This window comes from Panthera uncia, chromosome E1, assembly GCF_023721935.1.
Source record: "Panthera uncia isolate 11264 chromosome E1, Puncia_PCG_1.0, whole genome shotgun sequence".
NCBI lineage: Eukaryota > Metazoa > Chordata > Mammalia > Carnivora > Felidae > Panthera > Panthera uncia.
Window position 1 is genome coordinate 20,949,853 of NC_064814.1, and position 19,994 is coordinate 20,969,846.

The following is a 19,994-nucleotide window of genomic DNA, read 5'->3' on the forward strand; positions in this document are numbered from 1 at the left end:
AATGATGTGATTGCTGTGAGGTTTAGGCATCATAACCTCTATTAAGTGTCTAGCCTTTTCCCTTGGGATTTCTCAAAGAAGGCTGCTCCAAGTGTTGTTGCTGTAATTATTACTAATCCGCTACATAATTATTTAAAATGTTTTTATTTATTTTGAGAGGTGGAGAGAGAGAGAGAGAGTGAGCGGAGGAGGGGCAGAGAGAGGGAGAGAGAAAATCCCAAGCAGGCTCCATGCTGTCTGTACAGAGCCCAATGCGGGGCTTGAACCCACGAACCCATGAGACCATGACCTGAGCCGAAATCAAGAGTCAGATGCCTAACCGACTGAGCCACCCAGGTGCCCCCACTTAACAATTAGTAATAGTTATTATTAAGTGGAAGAGCTGGTGTGCAAAGTCAGGATTCTCTGACTTTCAAGTATATGCTCTTAGCCACATGTCGGACTGGTAGAGAGTGTGGCCAAATAGTCTGTGGCTAGTGAAACAAGAGGCAGGATCTTTTACTCTCGCAGTTGAGAAGACGTTAGAGTGAGGCTCTGGGTTCTAATTTCACCATGTCTTTGAATGACGGGAAGTTATTTAGTCTGTTTTGATGTCAACTCTTCCCATTAAGGTAGAGATAATAGTCCCTCTAAGAGTTGTGTAAATTAAAGAAGATATTTTATATAAAGGGTCTAGCACATGGGTGCCTGGATGGCTCATTCGATTAAGTGTCCGACTCTTGATTTCAGCTCAGGTCAGTCCTGATCTTGTGGTTCATGGGATTGAGCCCCACATTGGGCTCTGTGCTGTGGGTGCAGATCCTGTTTGGGATTCTCTCAGTATCCCCCCTTCAAAATAAATAAATAAACATTAAAAAAATAATAAAGGGTCTAGCATAGTCTCTGGCCCAATAGACGAATAATAATTGTCATAACACCTAGTAAACTGATCACTTATTACTTAGAATTACAAATAAATAATCACTATAATATGCCGAAGCTTGTTGTTCCTATAAAAGCTAATACTAGGTGACCGTTGGAGTACCTTTGGCCTTCCAGGGAGGGAATTTTGTAATAAGCTTGTTTCTGTCCCCACAGGTCTAAAATATTGAATAAGCAATGGAGAACATACACCCACAGTTTAACCTCCTGCAGAGACTCAGTGCCCCAGGCAGACTAATAATATGCCCAGTCTGGACAGAACACAGTGTCAACTAATCTAATATGAGCTGTCAGTCTTGGCTGCATCGTTTGATGCTTTTGGCAGACTTGATGAGTCCAAAGGCCTTAGGCTCGGGTGGATTGATCATTTTCATTAGAGGGGACCTGGGTGTTGAGAGTAAGTTCCTTGGATTCAATTAAACTTGGATTGAAATCATGGCTTTACCACTTGGGAGCAAGTTAGTTAAACTCTGAACCAGATGGTTTCTCATCTGGACCATTGGAGTAATGATACTCATAGGAGTGTGTGTGTGTGTGTGTGTGTGTGTGTGTGTGTGTTTAAGGCATTAAATGAGATGTAGGTAAAGCACTTCACCTGGTTCTTTAGGTCAAGACAGATTCAAGTGACATGAGTTTTATTTTCAGCTCTGTTAGGCTGTATGGCTTTAGCAAACCACTGAGCTTTTCTGGGTTCCATTTTTCTCTCATTCTGGAAAATGGCATGACCTCCTCCTATTAGGTAGAGGTATAATGCTAGGTTAGTATAACACTTGAGTCTGTACACTTTTTTTTTTTTTTTTTGTGAAAGTCCAGATAGTAAATATTTCAGGCTACTCGGGCCACAGTGGCCTCTGTTGGATATTCTTCGTAAATTGTTTTTCCACAACTTTTTAAACTTGAAAAAAATTATTAGCTGGGCCACGGGCTGTAATTTGCAAAACTCTACATGGATACTGGGACACCAGAGCTGGAAGGGGTCTTACCCAATGCCCTCATGCAAGAAAATGGAGGTAGCCCCAAATGACCAGTGACATTTCTGTTGCTTCATACCTTTTCTTTAGTGTTTATTTTTGAGAGAGAGAGAGAGAGAGAGAGCAAGCGAGCAATCAAGTCGGGGAGGGGCAGAGAGAAAGGGAGACACAGAATCCAAAGCAGGCTCCGGGCTCTGAGCTGTCAGCTCAGAACCTGACGCGGGGCTCGAACTCACAAACCACGAGATCATGACCTGAGCTGAAGTCGGACACTTAACCACTCAGCCACCCAGGTGCCCCAGTTGCTTCATACTTTTTAAAAGGAAGAGTCCTGAACAATTGCAAAAGGTTTTTTACTGTTTATGTTAGTCATGTTTCAAGTAATATCTGTCTTTATTTCAGAATTGCATTGCAATTAGTACAAACTATTGATCGTGAAAGAAACAGTTTTGGAAATTTTAAGAATGAGAAATCAGATTTTTAGAGACTTAATCCTCTGGAACGTATTTCTGAAGAAAATTTCCCTGCTCATAAACACAAGATCTATAAAAACATCACTGGTGTGTGTGTGTACGTGTGTGTGCGTGTGGTTGTGTGTGTTTTCCTCTCAATCTCTTCCTCCTACTCCCTGGTTTTAAGTTAGTATAGAAAAACTTTATTTTAGGTATTCTATGTATTTCAAAGGGATTTTGAGGTGAGGGAGGGCTTGCCATTAAAACTTTAAATTTATGTTTATACCTGTGTTTATATTCTTTTTCTTGTTTTTTTTTTTTTTTTTTTTTTTTTTTATTTAGTTTCAGCACATGGGGTAGGATTATAACACACGAGGATTCTTCTCTCCTTTCCTTTCATCTTCTCTGTCTTCTATTTTTTCTTGTATTTTTGTAGAGGCAGAGTTCTGGCATGGAATGTCCCCTTAGGAGGACCTGGTTCTCTTTGGTCACCCTTGATTCTGCCAGCACTGGGATCCTTTTGTCTTTTTCTAGTGATGCTTTGGGTGCATTTATTTCAAGAAAATGCTTTTCGCGGCTCCTAATTAGTGGCAAGGCCAAGGCCAAACATCCTTCTCTTGAGTGGATTGATATCAATCCAGGTAGTATTGGAGTAGTAGAAATACATACCCATGAGGGGACTGTGTGCTTTCTCTATGGAGACACAAAATCAGCCAACCTCTGGCTTCTGAGATGACCCCTGGGTTGCACGTGCACTATGTATAGAAGAAATATCACAACCGGATTAGACAGCCTGATAGAACAGAAAGTATTCTGATCACAAACCAGGAGACCTGGGTTAGTTGTGACCTTGGGCAAATCACTGGGTTAGTTGTGACCTTGGACAAGTCACATCAGCCTCTCTGGATGTTTTTTCCATCTGTAAATGTGGGGACTAGATAGATTTGGAATTATTATGGTGAGTTAACATAACCATAGGCTAATTATTGTTTTTTTAAAACAATTGTGGGAGGGGCGCCCGTGTGCCTCAGTTGGTTAAGCATCGGACCTTGGCTCAGGTCACCATCTAATGGTTCATGAGATGGAGCGCCACATCAAGCCCTCTGCTGTCAGCACAGAGCCCACTTTGGATCCTCTGTCCCCCTCTCTCTCTACCCCTACCCTGCTCTTGTGTGTGTTCCCTCTTTTCTCTCTCTCTCTCTCTCTCAAAATAAATAAATAAACTTAAAAGAAAACAATTGTGGGAAAATGTGGTGGAGTAATTGGGCACATTGGTGTTTTCGGATGAAAGAAGAAGTTTGGGACTTACTAGAATAGTATGGTTATTTGTATAACTATTTACACCAAGATCATATTTATTGGATATTTACTATATGCCGGCCATGTTAAAGAAGAAATAGAAGCTCAAAGAGATTAAGTCATTTAAACCCAAATTTTATTTTATTCCAAATCCCACACTACTAACACTTTTGTGCTGCCTAATTTCACTGATGAACTTCCACTTTAATCCTGCAGAAAAAAAACATCTCTCCAGTTGTATGTGATTTGAGAAGGGCATATTTGACTAAATATTTCATGGTTTTTCTTTACCCCTTTTCTTTCTTAGGCCACCTCGAGACTTAGACTCCAAAGCTTGCATTTCTATTGGAAATCAGGTAAGAAAAATCATGTGTGCCAGTTAATATCTTGACCGTTTTCCATATATGCTTTCTGACTGGCCATTGAAAAGTTTATTTTCCATTACATGCCATAAAGAGATGGGTCAAAAAGTTTGAGTTTAAGCAGATGTGATATGTGCTATTGCTATTTTGAATGCCTTATTGAAATCAGGCTGGTGAGGTCCTGATGGAAGGTGTTTGAGGAGAGTAGATGATTTGCTTTGGGACACATTCCTTAAAGTCCAAGGGTAGATCTCATTGCCATCAGTCAGCAAATGGGTGACACATGTGATGAAGGGGGCAGAGCTAAGGAAGCACAGTGTAGACAGCTCAAACCGAGCAAGTTGAAAAAAAATTTTTTTCTAATGTTTATTTATTTTTGACAGAGAGAGAGATAGAGCATGAGCAGGGGGAGGGGCAGAGAGAGAGGGAGACACAGAATCCAAAGCAGGCTCCAGGCTCTGAGCTGTCAGCACAGAGTCCGACACAGGGCTCGAACTCACAGACCGCGAGACCATGACCCGAGCCGAAGTCAGACGCTCAACCGACTGAGCCACCAGGAGACCCGCAAACTGAGCAATTTGGAAGCTGAGTTGGAGCTGGATCTCTGTGTTGCCCGTGACCAGCAGGTGGCACACCGTGAGAGTCTAAACTTCCCATGGCGCATCTTGCATTCAATGGCTGCCTGGATAAGCTTCTAGACAAGAAGCCTGTGGGCCAGAAATAACCCATAGAATGTTGGGAGAAGCCAGAGAGAGGACGAAAGAGACTGTGTCCTTTATTTCTTTGTTTACTACTGCAGTATTCCTTTTCTCTCTTGTAGAACTTTGAGGTGAAGGCAGATGATCTGGAACCAATAATGGAACTGGGGCGAGGTGCGTACGGGGTCGTGGAGAAGATGCGACACGTGCCCAGCGGGCAGATCATGGCGGTGAAGGTAGAGTCGATGGTCCCCAAACGTTTTCTGTCTGTGGTGTATATGTTCGTCCATCTCAGTTCCAGATCAATTCCTTTCATAGAAGCAAAACAATCTTCAATGGAGTAAAACAAAGAATGTTAATTGTAGGGAACCCTAGTGACTGCCAAATGTGTGGAAAAGGCTTCCTCGGTATAAGTTACATCTACCAGTTGGTTTTTGTTGTTGTTGTTTTGTTTTGTTTTTTAATTTTTTTATGTGTATTTATTTTTGAGAGAGAGAGAGACAGAGTGCGAGCAGGGGAGGGGCAGAGAGAGAGGGACGCAGAATCCGAAGCGGGCTCCAAGTTCTGAGCTGTCAGCACAGAGCCCGACACGGAGCTCGAACTCACGGACTGTGAGATCATGACCTGAGCCGAAGTCGGACGCTCAACCGACTGAGCCACCCGGGTGCCCCAGTTTTTTTAACTGATAAATCTGACCCCCTCCTTTTAATTTTTTATGTAACCACCGTGTCATCATCACGCTTAAAAGAATGAACAGTACTTCTTTAATGGCATGGAATAACAGCTCCAAATTAAAATTGCCTTGATCATCTCAAAGTTGTTTGGTTTTCTTTGCCTGGTGGTTGTTGAAATCCAAATCCAAATAAAAGTTCACAAATTGCGTTTGGTTGTTATGTCTCAAAAGTCTTTTTTATTCTATATTCTGTTGTTTTTGAAGAATGATCCTTGAAAAATCAGGAAACCAGCATTGTCTCCATTTGTGGAAAACAGGAGAGTAAAATGTATCTTGAGTGAATTTGCATCATTTTTGAGCTGTAAAAAGAAACTTAGAATCACTGCATATTTCTTGAGGGGCTTTGGAGAACTACCCTCTCTCCATGAGTTCATGGATTTGGACCATTGTTAGGAAAGCGGATGGTCAGACGACTTGGATCCCTTTGTTTTTGGAGAATGGAGATACCTTTCCCTTACCTTGTAGATTTTTCAATTTGTTCTTCTGCAGACTTTTTGCTAATTAGGCAAAAAATATGAAAGCCTAGTGACGCTATATCTTTAAAAAAAATTTTTTTTTTTAAATTTTTTTTTCAACGTTTTTTATTTATTTTTGAGACAGAGAGAGACAAAGCATGAACGGGGGAGGGGCAGAGAGAGAGGGAGACACAGAATCGGAAACAGGCTCCAGGCTCCGAGCCATCAGCCCAGAACCTGACGCGGGGCTCGAACTCACAGACCGTGAGATCGTGACCTGGCTGAAGTCGGACGCTTAACCGACTGCACCACCCAGGCGCCCCTAAAAAATTTTTTTTAATGTGTATTTATTTTTGAGAGACAGAGACAGAGCATGAGTGGGGGAGGGACAGAGAGAGGGAGACACTGAATCTGAAGCAGCCTCCAGGCTCTGAGCTGTCAGCACAGAGCTTGATGCAGGGCTCGAACTCACGAGGTGCGAGATCATGACCCAAGCCAAAGTCGGATGCTCAACCGACTGAGCCACCCAGGCACCCTGGAAGCCTAGTAACATTGTATCTTTATGCTCATTTAATAGCAAAATCGTGCTTCTTTAAGGCTACATTTACTGACGTGACAGATTTCTCTTCTCTCAGAAGCGCTGGGATAGGAATGAACATTTTCTCCATTTCTGTTTGATTCTGTCCATTTCCGATAGCTCTGTCAGTTCTTTCACAGTTGCTACTTAATCCAAATATTCTTACTTGTTCCCAAAGAGGGCCTTTGGGGTTTTTTTGTGGGATCCCAAATCAGCCACAAAGTAATGGATACTGTGGTCTCTGAACTGAACATACATAACATAATGAAGCAGACTGTTCTTGTGACTTGGAAATACACTCCCCAACGTTTGCACGTTTTCCAAAATATATTGTCAGAGGGCTTGGGATTTTTCAGGAAATCCAGTGAAAGTCTTCCATATTTCTCATTTGTTACAAATAACTCATCACTAGGACAAATACTTGAAAGGTCATTGCTAGAACTTGTGCTGTGAATTTTGTAGTATTTTCAGGATGGGACTCCTTAAGGTCCCTGCCTTATTAACTGACTCATCCTCAGAGCAGTAATCATAAATTTTTCCATGCGTTTCCATTCAGCGGATCCGGGCCACAGTAAATAGCCAGGAGCAGAAAAGGCTACTGATGGATTTGGATATTTCCATGAGGACAGTGGACTGTCCTTTCACAGTCACCTTTTATGGTGCACTCTTCCGGGAGGTAGGTGATCCGTCAATTCAAAATCTGAAGAGAACAGTAACTTAAAAGGAAGTTTCTCTAATTACATCAACGTGATGTATGGTCATGGTCCTCTTTCTTGTTTGACGCATCTTCTTCTTTTTTTTTTTTTTTTTAGGTTTATTTATTTGGTTAGAGGGAGAGAGAGCACGTGCACATGAGTGTGGGAGGGGCAGAGAGACAGAGAGAGAGAGGGAGAGAGAGAGAACCCCAAGCAGACTCCTTCCACGAGAGCCCCACGTGGGCTCGATCTCACGAACCATGAGATCAGGACCTGAACTGAAATCAAGAGTCTGAGCGTAACCGACTGAGCCACAAGGCGCCCCTGGCATGTCTTCTATAGACAGTTTTGTATTTGTGCAATGATGACAATGCCCCACCACAAAGTTGGCTTGAAATCGTAGTATTTTTAAATGTGTTTAGCCCTTTTGAAGATGCTGAGGCTCCCTTTCTCCTTTCTGTTTTGGTTTATTTTGGCAGAGTGGTCTATATCAATTGTCTATAGGCTAATTTAGATAGATTTTGTAAAATCTGATATGTTCTAGTCTTTTGACCAGTGGATAAGCTTTATTTAGCCTGTCTATGTACCCTCGAGGCTTAAGCGTATCTCTTGGCTTTACCTTTGCTTTTATTTTACCGTGACACGGATTGTGATGCTTCAACTCACTCTTCTGACCAGCTTTTCGATTCTTGCCAGCACTCCGTGTGGGAGATCAGACATGGAGCAGGCATGGAGACCTAAGTTCCTACAGGGCAGTAACAATAAAGGCTTATATTTCTGGGAATCTACTGTTTGTGGCTATTAGTACTGATGTATTTGTTTATTTAAAAGGTTTTTTAAAAATCTGAGTTGACACGCTATGTCACATTAGTTTTGCGCGTACAGCAGAGTGATTCAACCTCTCTGTGCATTATGCTGTGCTTATCATAAGTGCAGGCACCATCTGTCACCATACAACACTATTATAACATCATTGGCCATATTCCCTGTTGTGTGCCTTTTATTCTCTTAAGTTGTTCGTTCCATAACTGGTGTGGCTCTTGGTATTTAGGTCCTAGTCTCTATCAAGGAGTGGGTGATGGTATGTAATTCCTGCTTGGCAATCTGCTAGTTGACTCTTTGGAAACAGACTTGCTTCCTTGTAAGTTCCTTTGAGGTCTGGAAGGGAAATCGTCCATTTCCTCCAAAAACTCGAGTTAAAAGAAAAAAAAAAAAAAAAAGAGTTCTTCCTGACAGGTGTTAACTGTTTCCTCTTTTTTCCTTTTCTCTCCTTACTAACCGTCTCTGAACCGATCGGTCTCCAGGGTGATGTTTGGATTTGCATGGAACTCATGGATACATCGCTAGATAAATTCTACAAACAAGTGATTGACAAAGGCCAAACAATTCCAGAGGACATCTTAGGGAAAATAGCAGTTTCTGTGAGTACATCATGAACCCTACTTACAAGGAGAATGTGAGAAGTCTAGACCTTAGGTGTCCCTGATTCCCTAGTATGAAGAAACGCCAGCTGGACTAGAACTTCCCTCCGATTCATGTCTGTTGAATGCACGAGTACATCTGTGGATGAGTGAATGAATTGTTTTCTTTCTGGGCACCATGTAGAAGATTCTACCACTGACTTGGTTTGGTAAACTCTCAGTTAAAATGTCTCTAAGCAGCGGATTCATCTGCTGTGACCACGTTCCTGGTGGCTATATCCTGATATTAGTTTATTTTGATTTTCACTTGTAGATTTTTAAATATTTTCTTAGGGCTAATAGGGCATAGAAGGAAGCAGAAGAAAATGAAATGGAAAAAAAAGGTTGCTCTCTTAATGGCTCATGAGGGTGGAGAGAAAAAATGTTGGAGACCAAATGAAACACCAGTTAGAGGAGGGAGACGCTGTGAGATCCGGTCCTCTCTGGTGGGTGGAGTCCAATTAGTGTAGCTTCCTCTGTGTTTTCCTGGATAGGGCCACCACTATTTGAGAAAATACCTCACCTTATGACGTTAAGCCAGGGATAATAAACCTGGGTACACTTAACATTCAGTTTCTTTCCAGTGATGGAGAAAAATCGATCTTGTGTTTCTCTTGCAGATTGTAAAGGCGTTAGAACATTTACACAGTAAGCTCTCTGTCATTCATCGAGGTAAGCATCCATGGTGTTGCTTTAGCTATTCCTTTTATGAAATCTATTTCTTTCACCCAGATTGTTCTTCCCCCAATGGATGGAAGTGGAATTGAGTTAGGCAATAGAACTGAGGGGTTTTCCTTCCCAGATGAATAGCAAATCAGATAAGTAGCCGCTTTTTATCTTGTCTGAGGACATGCGAAGACATGGGCTTTTTATTACACCTAAATTGAATATAAAACACCAGCTACCAGACACAGCTCTGGGATTACCCTACTGAGAATTTTGGAGAAAAGGATAAAAATGCATCTCGTATTGGCTGGCACCTGGGAGCTTGTTAGAAAAGCAGAATCATGGGTCCCAAGACCACCTGAATCTCCATTTTTAACAAGATCCCCAGGTAATTTTTGTATACCTTAAAGTTGGAAGAGTTCTGGTATAAAGCACAGCTTTTTCAGACAACAGGAGGCAGGATAAAGTGAAAACATTGGTAGATTTGTCTCTTCTTCCGCTACCTCCTCTTTTTTCCTTCTGATTGATTGGCCTGCCGTCTTTCATCCATCCATCCACCCACCCATCCATCCATCCATCCACCCGTGTATCAATCGTTCATCTTTCATGTATCCGTTTATCACTTATACTCCTTTTTCTACCATTTATGCAGCACTATAATAGATACCCCAAGAGGTATCTGAGAACAAAACATATTCTTATTAAAATTCCATAAAGGGATTCTTGATAGGGAAATAAGACAAATATACAACAAATGCATGGAGAAAATAAACCACATTGCAAATATGAGTGCCAAATATGGAAGCAGTCTAGGTAGAATACAAAGCAAGGAAATGATTAGCACCAGGTGACTATAGTCAAAGAAAGCTACTTTGAAGATGCACTCAACCAAATCTGAGGAAAAATTAATGGAAAGTATGGATAGCTAGTAGGGTAGTGGGGTTTGGTAATTCTTACACTCTCTGAGTCTGAAAGTGATGCCAAATGCCTTACAGAGAGTGCCCGTTATTGCTGTTATTACTATCAGTAATTGTTACTTTTAGAAATTGGAAAAATAGGAAGGAAGAGGAGGAGGAGGAGCAAGTGGGCAAGAATCCAGATGGACAGAAGAATGTGGATTACCCACAAACAGGAAACTTAATTTTTAAGGATTTATTTCAAAATTAGGAAGTATTTCGTTTGTATTAAAAATGTATAAGTGAAGTATAAAAAATAATAAAATGTGCATGTCCACTGTTCAGTGTAAGGGAAAACATTATAAAGGATAATTTTTAATGTTTTTAGAATAACTCTGTTGATTACGTGTGCTTTGTGAAAAGCATCTCAAAGGAAAAAAGTTGACCGTAATTTCTAAGTCCGTTATCCAGAGATAACGGTAATCTATTTGGGGGTATGTTTTGTGGTCTGAAATTTCTGGATTTCTGATGAGTTTACACTATGTGACCTCTGACAAGCCCCTTGCAGAGGCTTCCATCAAAACTGGTTGCTTTGGGGGCGCCTGGGTGGCTCAGTCAGTTAAGCGGCCGACTTCGGCTCAGGTCACGATCTCGCGGTCCGTGAGTTTGAGCCCCGCGTCGGGCTCTGTGCTGACAGCTCAGAGCCTGGAGCCTGTTTCAGATTCTGTGTCTCCCTCTCTCTGACCCTCCCCCGTTCATGCTCTGTCTCTCTGTCTCAAAAATAAATAAACGTTAAAAAAAAATAAAAAAAAAAACTGGTTGCTTTGATCAGATTTGATATATCATTTTATCGCAGTCTGCCTTTTCATTCTGTGGTCTGTTTACTCCTACTCTTTTTTTTTTTTAATGTTTTTATTTATTTTTGAGACAGAGAGAGACAGACCATGAGCAGGGGAGGGGCAGAGAGAGAGGGAGACACAGAATCCGAAGCAGGCTTCAGGCTCTGAGCTGTCAGCACAGAGCCCGACGTGGGGCTCGAACTCACGGACCATGAGATCATGACCTGAGCTGAAGTCGGCTGCTCAACCGACTGAGCCACCCAGGCGCCCCTTACTCCTACTCTTAATGTGCAATAGGTCATGATGAGCCGGGCTTTAAAAAAATGATTTTGTTGTCACAAGAACATTTAACATGAGACCTACACTCATAGCAAATTTTAAGTGTGCCATACAGTACTGTTTGTTACAGGGTCAATGTAGTACAGCCGATTTCTGGAACTTACTCATTTTGCATAATAGAGACTATGCCCAAGGAACTGGGCATTTGATTCACTAATAGCTTTTTAAGTTTTTACTACGTGTATGGGGGCAATAGAGAGAGGCAACAGCCCTTTCCATCGATGGATTCGCAATCCTACGAGAGGGACAAAACATGAAATAGAAAAGTTGAAAGCAGGAAGGTCTACGACGTGTGAGTCAGGGATGGCTGTTGACTTTTGTTTTGGGCCTCAGAGGGAAGGGAAGGTGAGGGGGAATGGAGATTTCAGGCCCCCTGGTGGTAGACACATGGATCTTCAAAGCAGGCTGGGATCATGGGCTCCTGGTTCTTGCTTTTAGACGTCAAGCCTTCCAACGTGCTGATCAACACTCTGGGCCAAGTAAAGATGTGCGATTTTGGAATCAGTGGCTACCTTGTAGACTCTGTCGCTAAAACTATTGATGCAGGATGCAAACCCTACATGGCCGAAAGTATGCCAGCGGGTGGGGGAGGCGGGGGGGGGGGGGGGGGGGCCTGCAATCTGGGAACACAGACACAAGCAAACCACGCCAGGAAAAAGGAAATGGATGGCCACAGAGGGAAAATGGAAATGTGCTTACGGTGCAAGAAATAGTCTCCGTCTTATTTTTTTCTTAAATATTTTCTGTCTGTAATCCTTAGTTATTTGCTTCCTACATACTATTATTTTTTAATAAAAAGCAAGTAAAAGAGGTATATCACTTGGAAAAAGAAAAACATGTAAGTAAAATCCATACAGCCCACACAGATTTTTCACACTGTGTTGCAGGGGGGGCGGTGTTATCTTGTTTGTTGGGGACAAAAGAATGAACAGAATTTAAGTTACCCCAACCAGACAAGGAGGTTAGTCCTGAGAGAACCTCATGGCCGTGAAGATTCGTTGCCATTGGCAGAGACCTCGGGACCCCCTTTAACATGAAGGGGCTTCTGTGTTCTATTTGGAAATAAGTTTGCCCTTGGGATTGAAAACCTTCCCATCAGTGCTGAGCTGATCTCAGGGAGTCTCTCAGGGACGCTTGCGCATTCTTAGTATTGAGTTCTGGAATGTTGGTGTTTTTCACAAGGAAAATTCTAGACTGGCAGAGTAGCTTCATAATGTGTACCTCCTATTTCTTCTTAAGGCGAAATTGAAATTAGTTTTGAATTGGGGGGGACTTTGCTCCATTATTGCCTCCGGGAACAGACTCCTGTAGAAGGCGGAAAAAATCCCACGGAGGCATCAATATTTTTTGCAGTAGTGAGTCTTCTTGGCCTGGGAGGCAGGTTAACAAGTTTAAAACAACTCACTTGGCAGCTGGTGACACCCCCACCCCTAGAGACTTTGTGGAGCTAAGAATGTCATCTCATTTGTCTTTTCCCGTCTCCTTTCCAGCCCGAAAGAATAAACCCAGAGCTCAATCAGAAGGGATATAGTGTGAAGTCTGACATTTGGAGTCTGGGCATCACAATGGTAATGATCGCACTGGTCTGTGAGGTTCTGGGCATGAAGCTGAAATGGGGTGGGTTCTGAGACCGGAAGGCAAATGCCCTAAGTGTGGGTCCAGAAACCTCTGCTTTCGGCCTGAGATAGCAGGATGTTCTAAGTGATGGTTGTCTGCAGTGTGGTGTCGTAGAAATACCGCCCTGGGATTGAGCGAACCCAGTCTTTATTCCACCTCTAACGGGTCATATGCCCTTGAGTAACCGATGGAGTCACATGAACAGTCTTATTATCCTCATCTGTACAATGAATCCTGGCTACAGCTGCTCGTAGTTTTCCTTCTAGTTTAAAATTAGGGGCGCCTGGGTGGCTCAGTCGGTTAAGCGTCCGACTTCGGCTCGGGTCATGATCTCACGGTCCGTGAGTTCGAGCCCCGCGTCGGGCTGTGTGCTGACAGCTCGGAGCCTGGAGCCTGCTTTGGATTCTGTGTCTCCCTCTCTCTCTGACCCTCCCCTGTTCATGCTCTGTCTCTCTCTGTCTCAAAAATAAATAAACGTTAAAATTAAATTATTTGGGGCACCTGGGGGGCTCAGTCGGTTAAGCATCCGAGTCTTGATTTCAGCTCAGGTCACGATCTCGCGGTTCGTGAGTTCGAGCCCTGCGTCGGGCTCTGTGCTGACAGTGCGGAGCCGGCTTTGGCTTCTCTCTCTTTCTCGCTTTCTGCCCCTCCCCTCCTTGCACTCTCTCTCTCTCCCCAAAATTAATAAATAAACATTAAAAAATATATTGAAAATTAAATTATTTTAATCGAGGCTCAAGCTTCTCAATGAGTGCTAATGTATGTGGAGCCTGACAGAGCTGAGTCACCCAGGACATAGGCTGTGCTTTCCAGAATAGGATTATGATAGAAGTCTTGGCCAGTGGGGTCATATATAGCCAAAGGGCATAGTAACACACAGGATAATCTCCTTAGGCGCAGTCCTAAAGTTATACAATTAGTGCTTTGTTTGTGACATTGGTGGTCATAAATTTTCAGTGTATCACCAAGGTCTGGAATTATCCACTGTGGGCCTGGCTCCTTTCCAGGCACAGCAGCTGATTAAATCCTGTGAGTTATTTCACATCCCTGCCCAGAAGACACGTGATAGTCTTGTCATGGCAAAGTGGCCTTACTCAAATCCAAAAAAAGATCCGTCATTTGGTCCCAGGGTTTTGTTTTGTTTTGTTTCTTCTCCATTCCAGCAAGGGGCCTGCAGATGGCAGCAGATGTACACTCCGCCAAGGTCTCAGGGCGAGGATTCCATTTCAGACCAAACATTGGAAAACCTGGTTGCTTTACATCCCAAAGTTTAATACTGCTGGCTTGCAATTTTATTAAGTGTCACGGTGGCTTTTGGGGAGGACCCAGTGATAAATGGGCTTCATCGGCTGCCTCTAGTAACATCACGTTTGACAATCCCTAGTGCTAGGAATTGGGGACAAATAGAGAACATGTTGTTAGTTTATTTCTCCCCCAATTTTGCTTGAACTTCACCTTTGGAGTTCCTGCTGACTCTTCTGGGTCAGGACACAGCGGATTCCCTAAAGTAGCTCTGTGTAAGCTGTTGTCCCCTTGTCTTTCTCTCCCCTCTAGATTGAGTTGGCGATCCTTCGGTTTCCCTATGACTCTTGGGGAACTCCCTTCCAACAGCTCAAACAGGTGGTAGAGGAGCCCTCACCACAGCTCCCGGGAGACAAGTTCACCGAAGAGTTTGTTGACTTTACCTCACAGTGGTAAGAGAGCCCCATCTGCCAAACGCCGGTGTTAAGGACAAAGAGGACTTCTCATGGACTTCCTCCATTGGTTTTAATCCATTCTGCATGCATTTCATTCCCAAAGCATTTATGGAGTGTGCCCTTGATGCTGGAGAAACAAAGATGCCTTTGTCCCAGTCCCCGCCCTCATTGGAGTCAGAGCCAAGTGGTGGAGTCTCATCAGTCAGTACTTGTGGTTCAATATGGCACGTCCAGGGGTGGAGATCTGCATAGGGTATTTGGGGAACTCAGAGGAAAGGCATTAGGATGGAGTTTCGGGAGGAGATAGATCCTGATCTGAAGACGACATGAGGGTTTTCCAAGGGGTGAGGGAAGTAGGGAAGGGAAAGGTATTCCAAGCAGAAAACATAGCATGCTTCCTGTCACAAAAGTGAGAAACTCCTTTATGAGAGCTATAGGCTATTTGAGGTTGATTAGAGTGTTAAGAGAACAGTGGCCAGACCATTGGAGGATTAGAGCTGGGGAGTAGATTAGATGCAAAGAATTACTTTGGATGAGCAGGCAGTAGAGAGTTGGAGAGTGTGACTTAGTTACCTATACGTCTTGTAGAGTAGTTCTCGTGCCTTCTAGGCTGCCTTCTACACAGTACTTGTTAATGGGGGATATCCTTGCCTGTGAGGGTACAATGGACAGTACTGGGGGGTCTGAGGAGGGAATCCAATCCAAGTTGGAGAGGGAAGATGGAAGGAGTCCTGCTAACAATGTACGTTTTATTTTCCTGGAAATTGTCAGTGGGATTGAGGAAAGTGGGAGAGGGCATGGTTTTCTCCTCTCTGCCTGGTGACCAGACTGCCTGGTATAACCTCATCCTAAGGACCATTGCAAGTGCTCCTGGAAGAGGAGGAGAAGAACAAAAGGAAAGCACAAAATGGAGCTCGTTGATATGGGCATCCTATCTGCAGAAGCAGACAGTGACAAGCCCAGCTGTGACCCTGGGAGAGGAGTGACCCTGGCTGCTCCCTCTGAGGAAGGAGCTGGGCCTCTGGAGGCTGTTTCACAGCGCAGCTCCTCAATGTTATCATTCCTTGGCCTCCACGCTCTTTGGAAGAAGCGTTCTGAATGCAGCTTTTATCGGGAAACACAATGAGACAAAGCAACCGTCTGTTGTTTGTGAAACTAAGGCCTCTTGGACTTCTGGTTAGCCCCAGTCCCCGTGTCACCCCTGGTCTTTGGCCCTGATGACGTATGAGGCCGGCCCACCGTTGCTCATTTTTGTTTGAGTTTTGGCTGAATGGCTAGAGAGGGGCTGGAGCAGTGGGCACGGGGTGTTGTTAGATGCCTCTTACTGGTACTTCCTCTGGGCTACTGAGGTGTATCCTCCTCTGAGCTTTCCTTGAGCAAATGTGCTGGATATGGTGGCATACTGGCCAGGTTGAGATGGGCCCATGGTCCTGCCTTCTGGATTCAAACATTTGTTTTTGTTGTCGTTGTTGTTGCTGTTTTTCTTTTTCCTTATCCCCAAACGTCTAAAGATCACCTAGGAAAAGGGAGTGAGTCGCGTTGGATAGTTCAGACCAGTAGTTCTCAAGAGGAGCGGTAAAGGGAAAGCATCTTATCTAGGGAAGGCTTTTCAAACTATCCTCCCTATAACCTTTCGGCTGCCTGTCCCCCTTTCCCCAGGATTCTGGGTACTTTGGAAAACTTGGTAAGAACAAGGCTGATGTGAAAAGTTTAAGAAAGCTGAGCTGCCTTTTGAGAATCACCAGTTTAATGCAGTAGCTGTTAACGTTGGCTGTTCATTTATAAGACGCGAGAGAACTTTCAAATGTACTGTCGCTTAGGCATACGCGCAGACGTTCTGACTTCATTGGTCGGGAGAGGGTCCCGAATCTCAATAGTTTTCAAATGTTCAAATGTTCAAATCTTTCCACTATACAGCTGGGGTGAGGGCCCCTAATTTTGACCTGTGGTCTGTGGACCTGATTATCAACTGCTTCCTTTTCAGGAACTGTTTTTCTTCTATAATTTATTTTAAAAAAAAATCAGTTGCTTTTTCTTTCACTAGAGTATTTTTTTCCTCTGATGTAGAATTTCCCCCTGAAGATTCAAAGCATTAAAGCTTTTTTTTTTTTTTAATGGACATGTAAAAAATGAGAACCTTGAAATAATGCTTTCTAATTTTAACAGGTGCACACACATACGAGGACAATCCAGATACTTTATTATTGTGCTTTGTAGGGTGACAACCCTGTGCCTACCCTACACTCCTAAAATCATTGCCAGTATCTTCCGGCTGGCCTCTGAGGCCTCTGTTCCCCTCTCATTTTCTGTCAATTTTAGTCTCAGCTACCATAGTTCATTAATTTAAAAACTTTGAGCCATAGACATTTTCTAGCTTTCCTGGAACCATTAGCTCTGTTAATGCTGTTAATTCTGTGTCCTTTTACTCATATTCATGTCAGCCAGGCTGGCTTGCTTAAGGGGGTTACTAATATATATATGTATATATAATATGCATATATATATATATATATACTATTTATATACATATATATACGTAACGCATAATACACTATATATGCATATGTATATATGCAATAGAAACAAAACTTGAATCACTTGAACTTTGAAGTTTTCAAAGAAGAAGTTCCTCAAACCTTCAGTGTTGCTGTCCCTATAGAACCTGATATTTAAGAATATCAGTTGTGTAAAATAGCGAGTCATTTTTGTTGTTAGGAGAATTGGAAAGAAGAAGAGAATTAATTCTGAATTTTATGAGCATTCTTAATGATCCTCACTTGGATTTTCTTTAAGAGTATAGACCCTTCTGGGGCGCCCGAGTGGCTCAGTCAGTTATGCATCTGACTTCAGCTCAGGTCATGATCTCACTGTTCGTGGGTTCAAGCCCCATGTTGGGCTCTGTGCTGATGGCTCAGAGCCTGGAGCCTGCTTCGGATTCTGTGTCTCCCGCTCTCTCTGCCCCTCCCCACCACTCGTGCTTTGTCTGTCTCTCTCTCTCTCTCTCTCAAAAATAAATATTAAAAAAAAAAAGAGTATAGACCCTTCTGTTTCAGAATCCGGGTCAATAGTTTTTTGCCTTCCATAAACTACCAGTATATTTTCTTTGGTACCCCTTCAGTGTGAACATTATTTTGAGATCAACCAAGTTGGAAAAGTTGTCTAATGCTTCAAGAGACGGTGCTGATTTTTTTTTTTTTTAAAGCTTTTATGAATGGCTTAGATCTTGCTGGAAGCCATTTCATTTTCTACGCATTAGCTTACAGATACACACCTGCCCCAGCAGCAAACTAGGTATTTCACTTGTTTTCTCACTGACAGTTTTAAATTTGATCTGGGGCTGAGTAGAAAGAATGCAGAGGTGATTGACGAGCACCCCCTTTCTATTTCTTGATGAAGAAAAGGATGCAGCCTGAGTGTAAGTCCCTTTCATAGCAGTTCCTGTAATTCCCTATCTACACAGCCGTGTGTTGAGATACCTTTTCATGAAAGGACCCTTTTTGGAGTGACCTCCATGTGTGTTTTTGTATTTTAATGGCATAGTCAGGCAATGATCCTTCACGACTTCTCAGAAAGCCCCAAGTTTTGTGGTAAGTGGGGAAAGGGGCGTAAGATTTGGGAAGTAAAAAATTGGTCCCGAATTTCGAGGTAGGTACACCTGGGATTTTATCTCCTACCTCTGTCTTTGGGCTAGATGCCACAGTGGAAGAGAAAGGTTGCAAGGTTGCATCGTTCCTGGTTTAGGTCATCTGCCAGAGTATTTGTGATATTTCCTGGGATTAATCCTAACTGAGCACTTGAAGACATCCCAGTGCTGCTCTACACGGCACAGCTTCTTCCAGGGGGTCATCTTGGCGGCCCCTCTCCTCTGATCACGGCTTGTGAGTTGACCGTGATCCTGATCTGTGGTGTGTAGCTCAAAGTGCCACCAGGCTATCACTGCCCCACCCAAAGTTACATTCAGAGCCCAGAGCCCCAGCCGATGTGTTTCTTGTGCAGTAGCCTCAGACACTCCAGGGAGTGGGAGGGTGGGGGCAGAAGGGTAGGAGAGGAGAGAAATTTAAGGCATTTGTTCTTTATGGACTTAAAGGAAAAACCAGTGGTGTCTTACACGCCGTTCCCTTCTGTCCTTCTTCTGAAATAGGACTACTGAATGACATTTCCTCCTCTTTTTTTCCCTACACGTGGCTCTCTTGTCATAGGGTTTTTAAAGCTTTCCCGGAGTAGGTGATGCTGACCATAGAGGCCTTGCTTGGGGATTCATAACACAGAAGTCCAATAGAAAAGCTTTACATCCTAGTCCCACAGAGGCTTAACAAATGAATATCCCGAAAGGAAAAAGGGAGCCGTAGCAGGCTTACGCTTTTCTCTATAGCCACTTCCTATCGATGCACAGGTTTGGTGACTGAAGGAAGTCTCTGGAAACCAACTACTGGGTGCCGAAACAGCTCGACCTTCTTTTTGCCTCTCCTTCAGGCCTATTTAAGGGGCTCAGTGCCCAGCTGACCAGCCTGATGGCATGTTGGAGGAGACCCACCCAGACGTTGAAACTGTCTGACTCGGAGGGACTAGCATCAAACAGAGACGATCAAATATAGTTCCCGACTTGTTCAGGAAGAAGAGTAAAATAGAGGCACCGGATATTTATTTCGCTTCTGACAAATGTATGGGCTTGAGAGGCGCAGTGTGTTTTTTATTCTGTGGGCGTACCGCACAGGCCTTCTTGGAAACCGTCAGAGGGCATTCAAATAGGCAGAAATCCTCTGGTCAGCACAGACTTCAAGCTAGCAGTTCTCAAGACAGCATGGAGGTGTTTTTTAGTGTCAGCTACGGTCAGGAGTGTGTGTTGTGGCCTTTGGAAGACGAATTAGAGCAGTCAGCTAATTGCACGCTTGAACATGACCAGCCACTTGAAAATTCCAAAGTCTGACTCCAATCCAAAAAGAAATTGGTGGAGCTTATTTTATACTGGATTTCAAGCACTTCCTATCAAACGTGGAAAATTTGCTCCCTCCCCCCAACCTGATCCTGAGTATTTTCCTATTCTTAGCCCATGTTTTGAAGTGCTCTCAGTTTAAAAGATGGAGAGAATGTGTTTCATCAGTTACATTAATTCAGTAAACAGCCCTGGATTGCTACGTAAGTATTTTCCATGAATGCTCCACAGTAGTGCTATTGCAGGAAACTGTGAGCCTTCTAATCAGAGGTCAAGAAATAGCCTATTGGCCAGCAATCCCCGAGGCTTTAGGAATCCTAAACATTTATGATGCATCAGCTTGGGGTACGTTCCCCACATTTTCTTTATACAGACGAAAAGAAA

At 43.3% G+C, this 19,994-nt stretch overlaps 1 protein-coding gene across 1 annotated transcript in view; it reads left to right on the forward strand.

The window, feature by feature from the left end:
• Positions 1-19,994, forward strand: part of MAP2K6 (mitogen-activated protein kinase kinase 6) — a 114,155-nt gene that overhangs the window by 82,198 nt on the left and 11,963 nt on the right. Inside the window, exons 3-10 of the mRNA XM_049636419.1 lie at positions 3,951-3,999; positions 4,826-4,939; positions 7,025-7,144; positions 8,468-8,584; positions 9,244-9,295; positions 11,802-11,941; positions 12,854-12,931; positions 14,535-14,674. Of these exons, the coding sequence (XP_049492376.1) occupies positions 3,951-3,999; positions 4,826-4,939; positions 7,025-7,144; positions 8,468-8,584; positions 9,244-9,295; positions 11,802-11,941; positions 12,854-12,931; positions 14,535-14,674 (810 nt within the window). The remainder of the gene's footprint in view (positions 1-3,950; positions 4,000-4,825; positions 4,940-7,024; positions 7,145-8,467; positions 8,585-9,243; positions 9,296-11,801; positions 11,942-12,853; positions 12,932-14,534; positions 14,675-19,994) is intronic.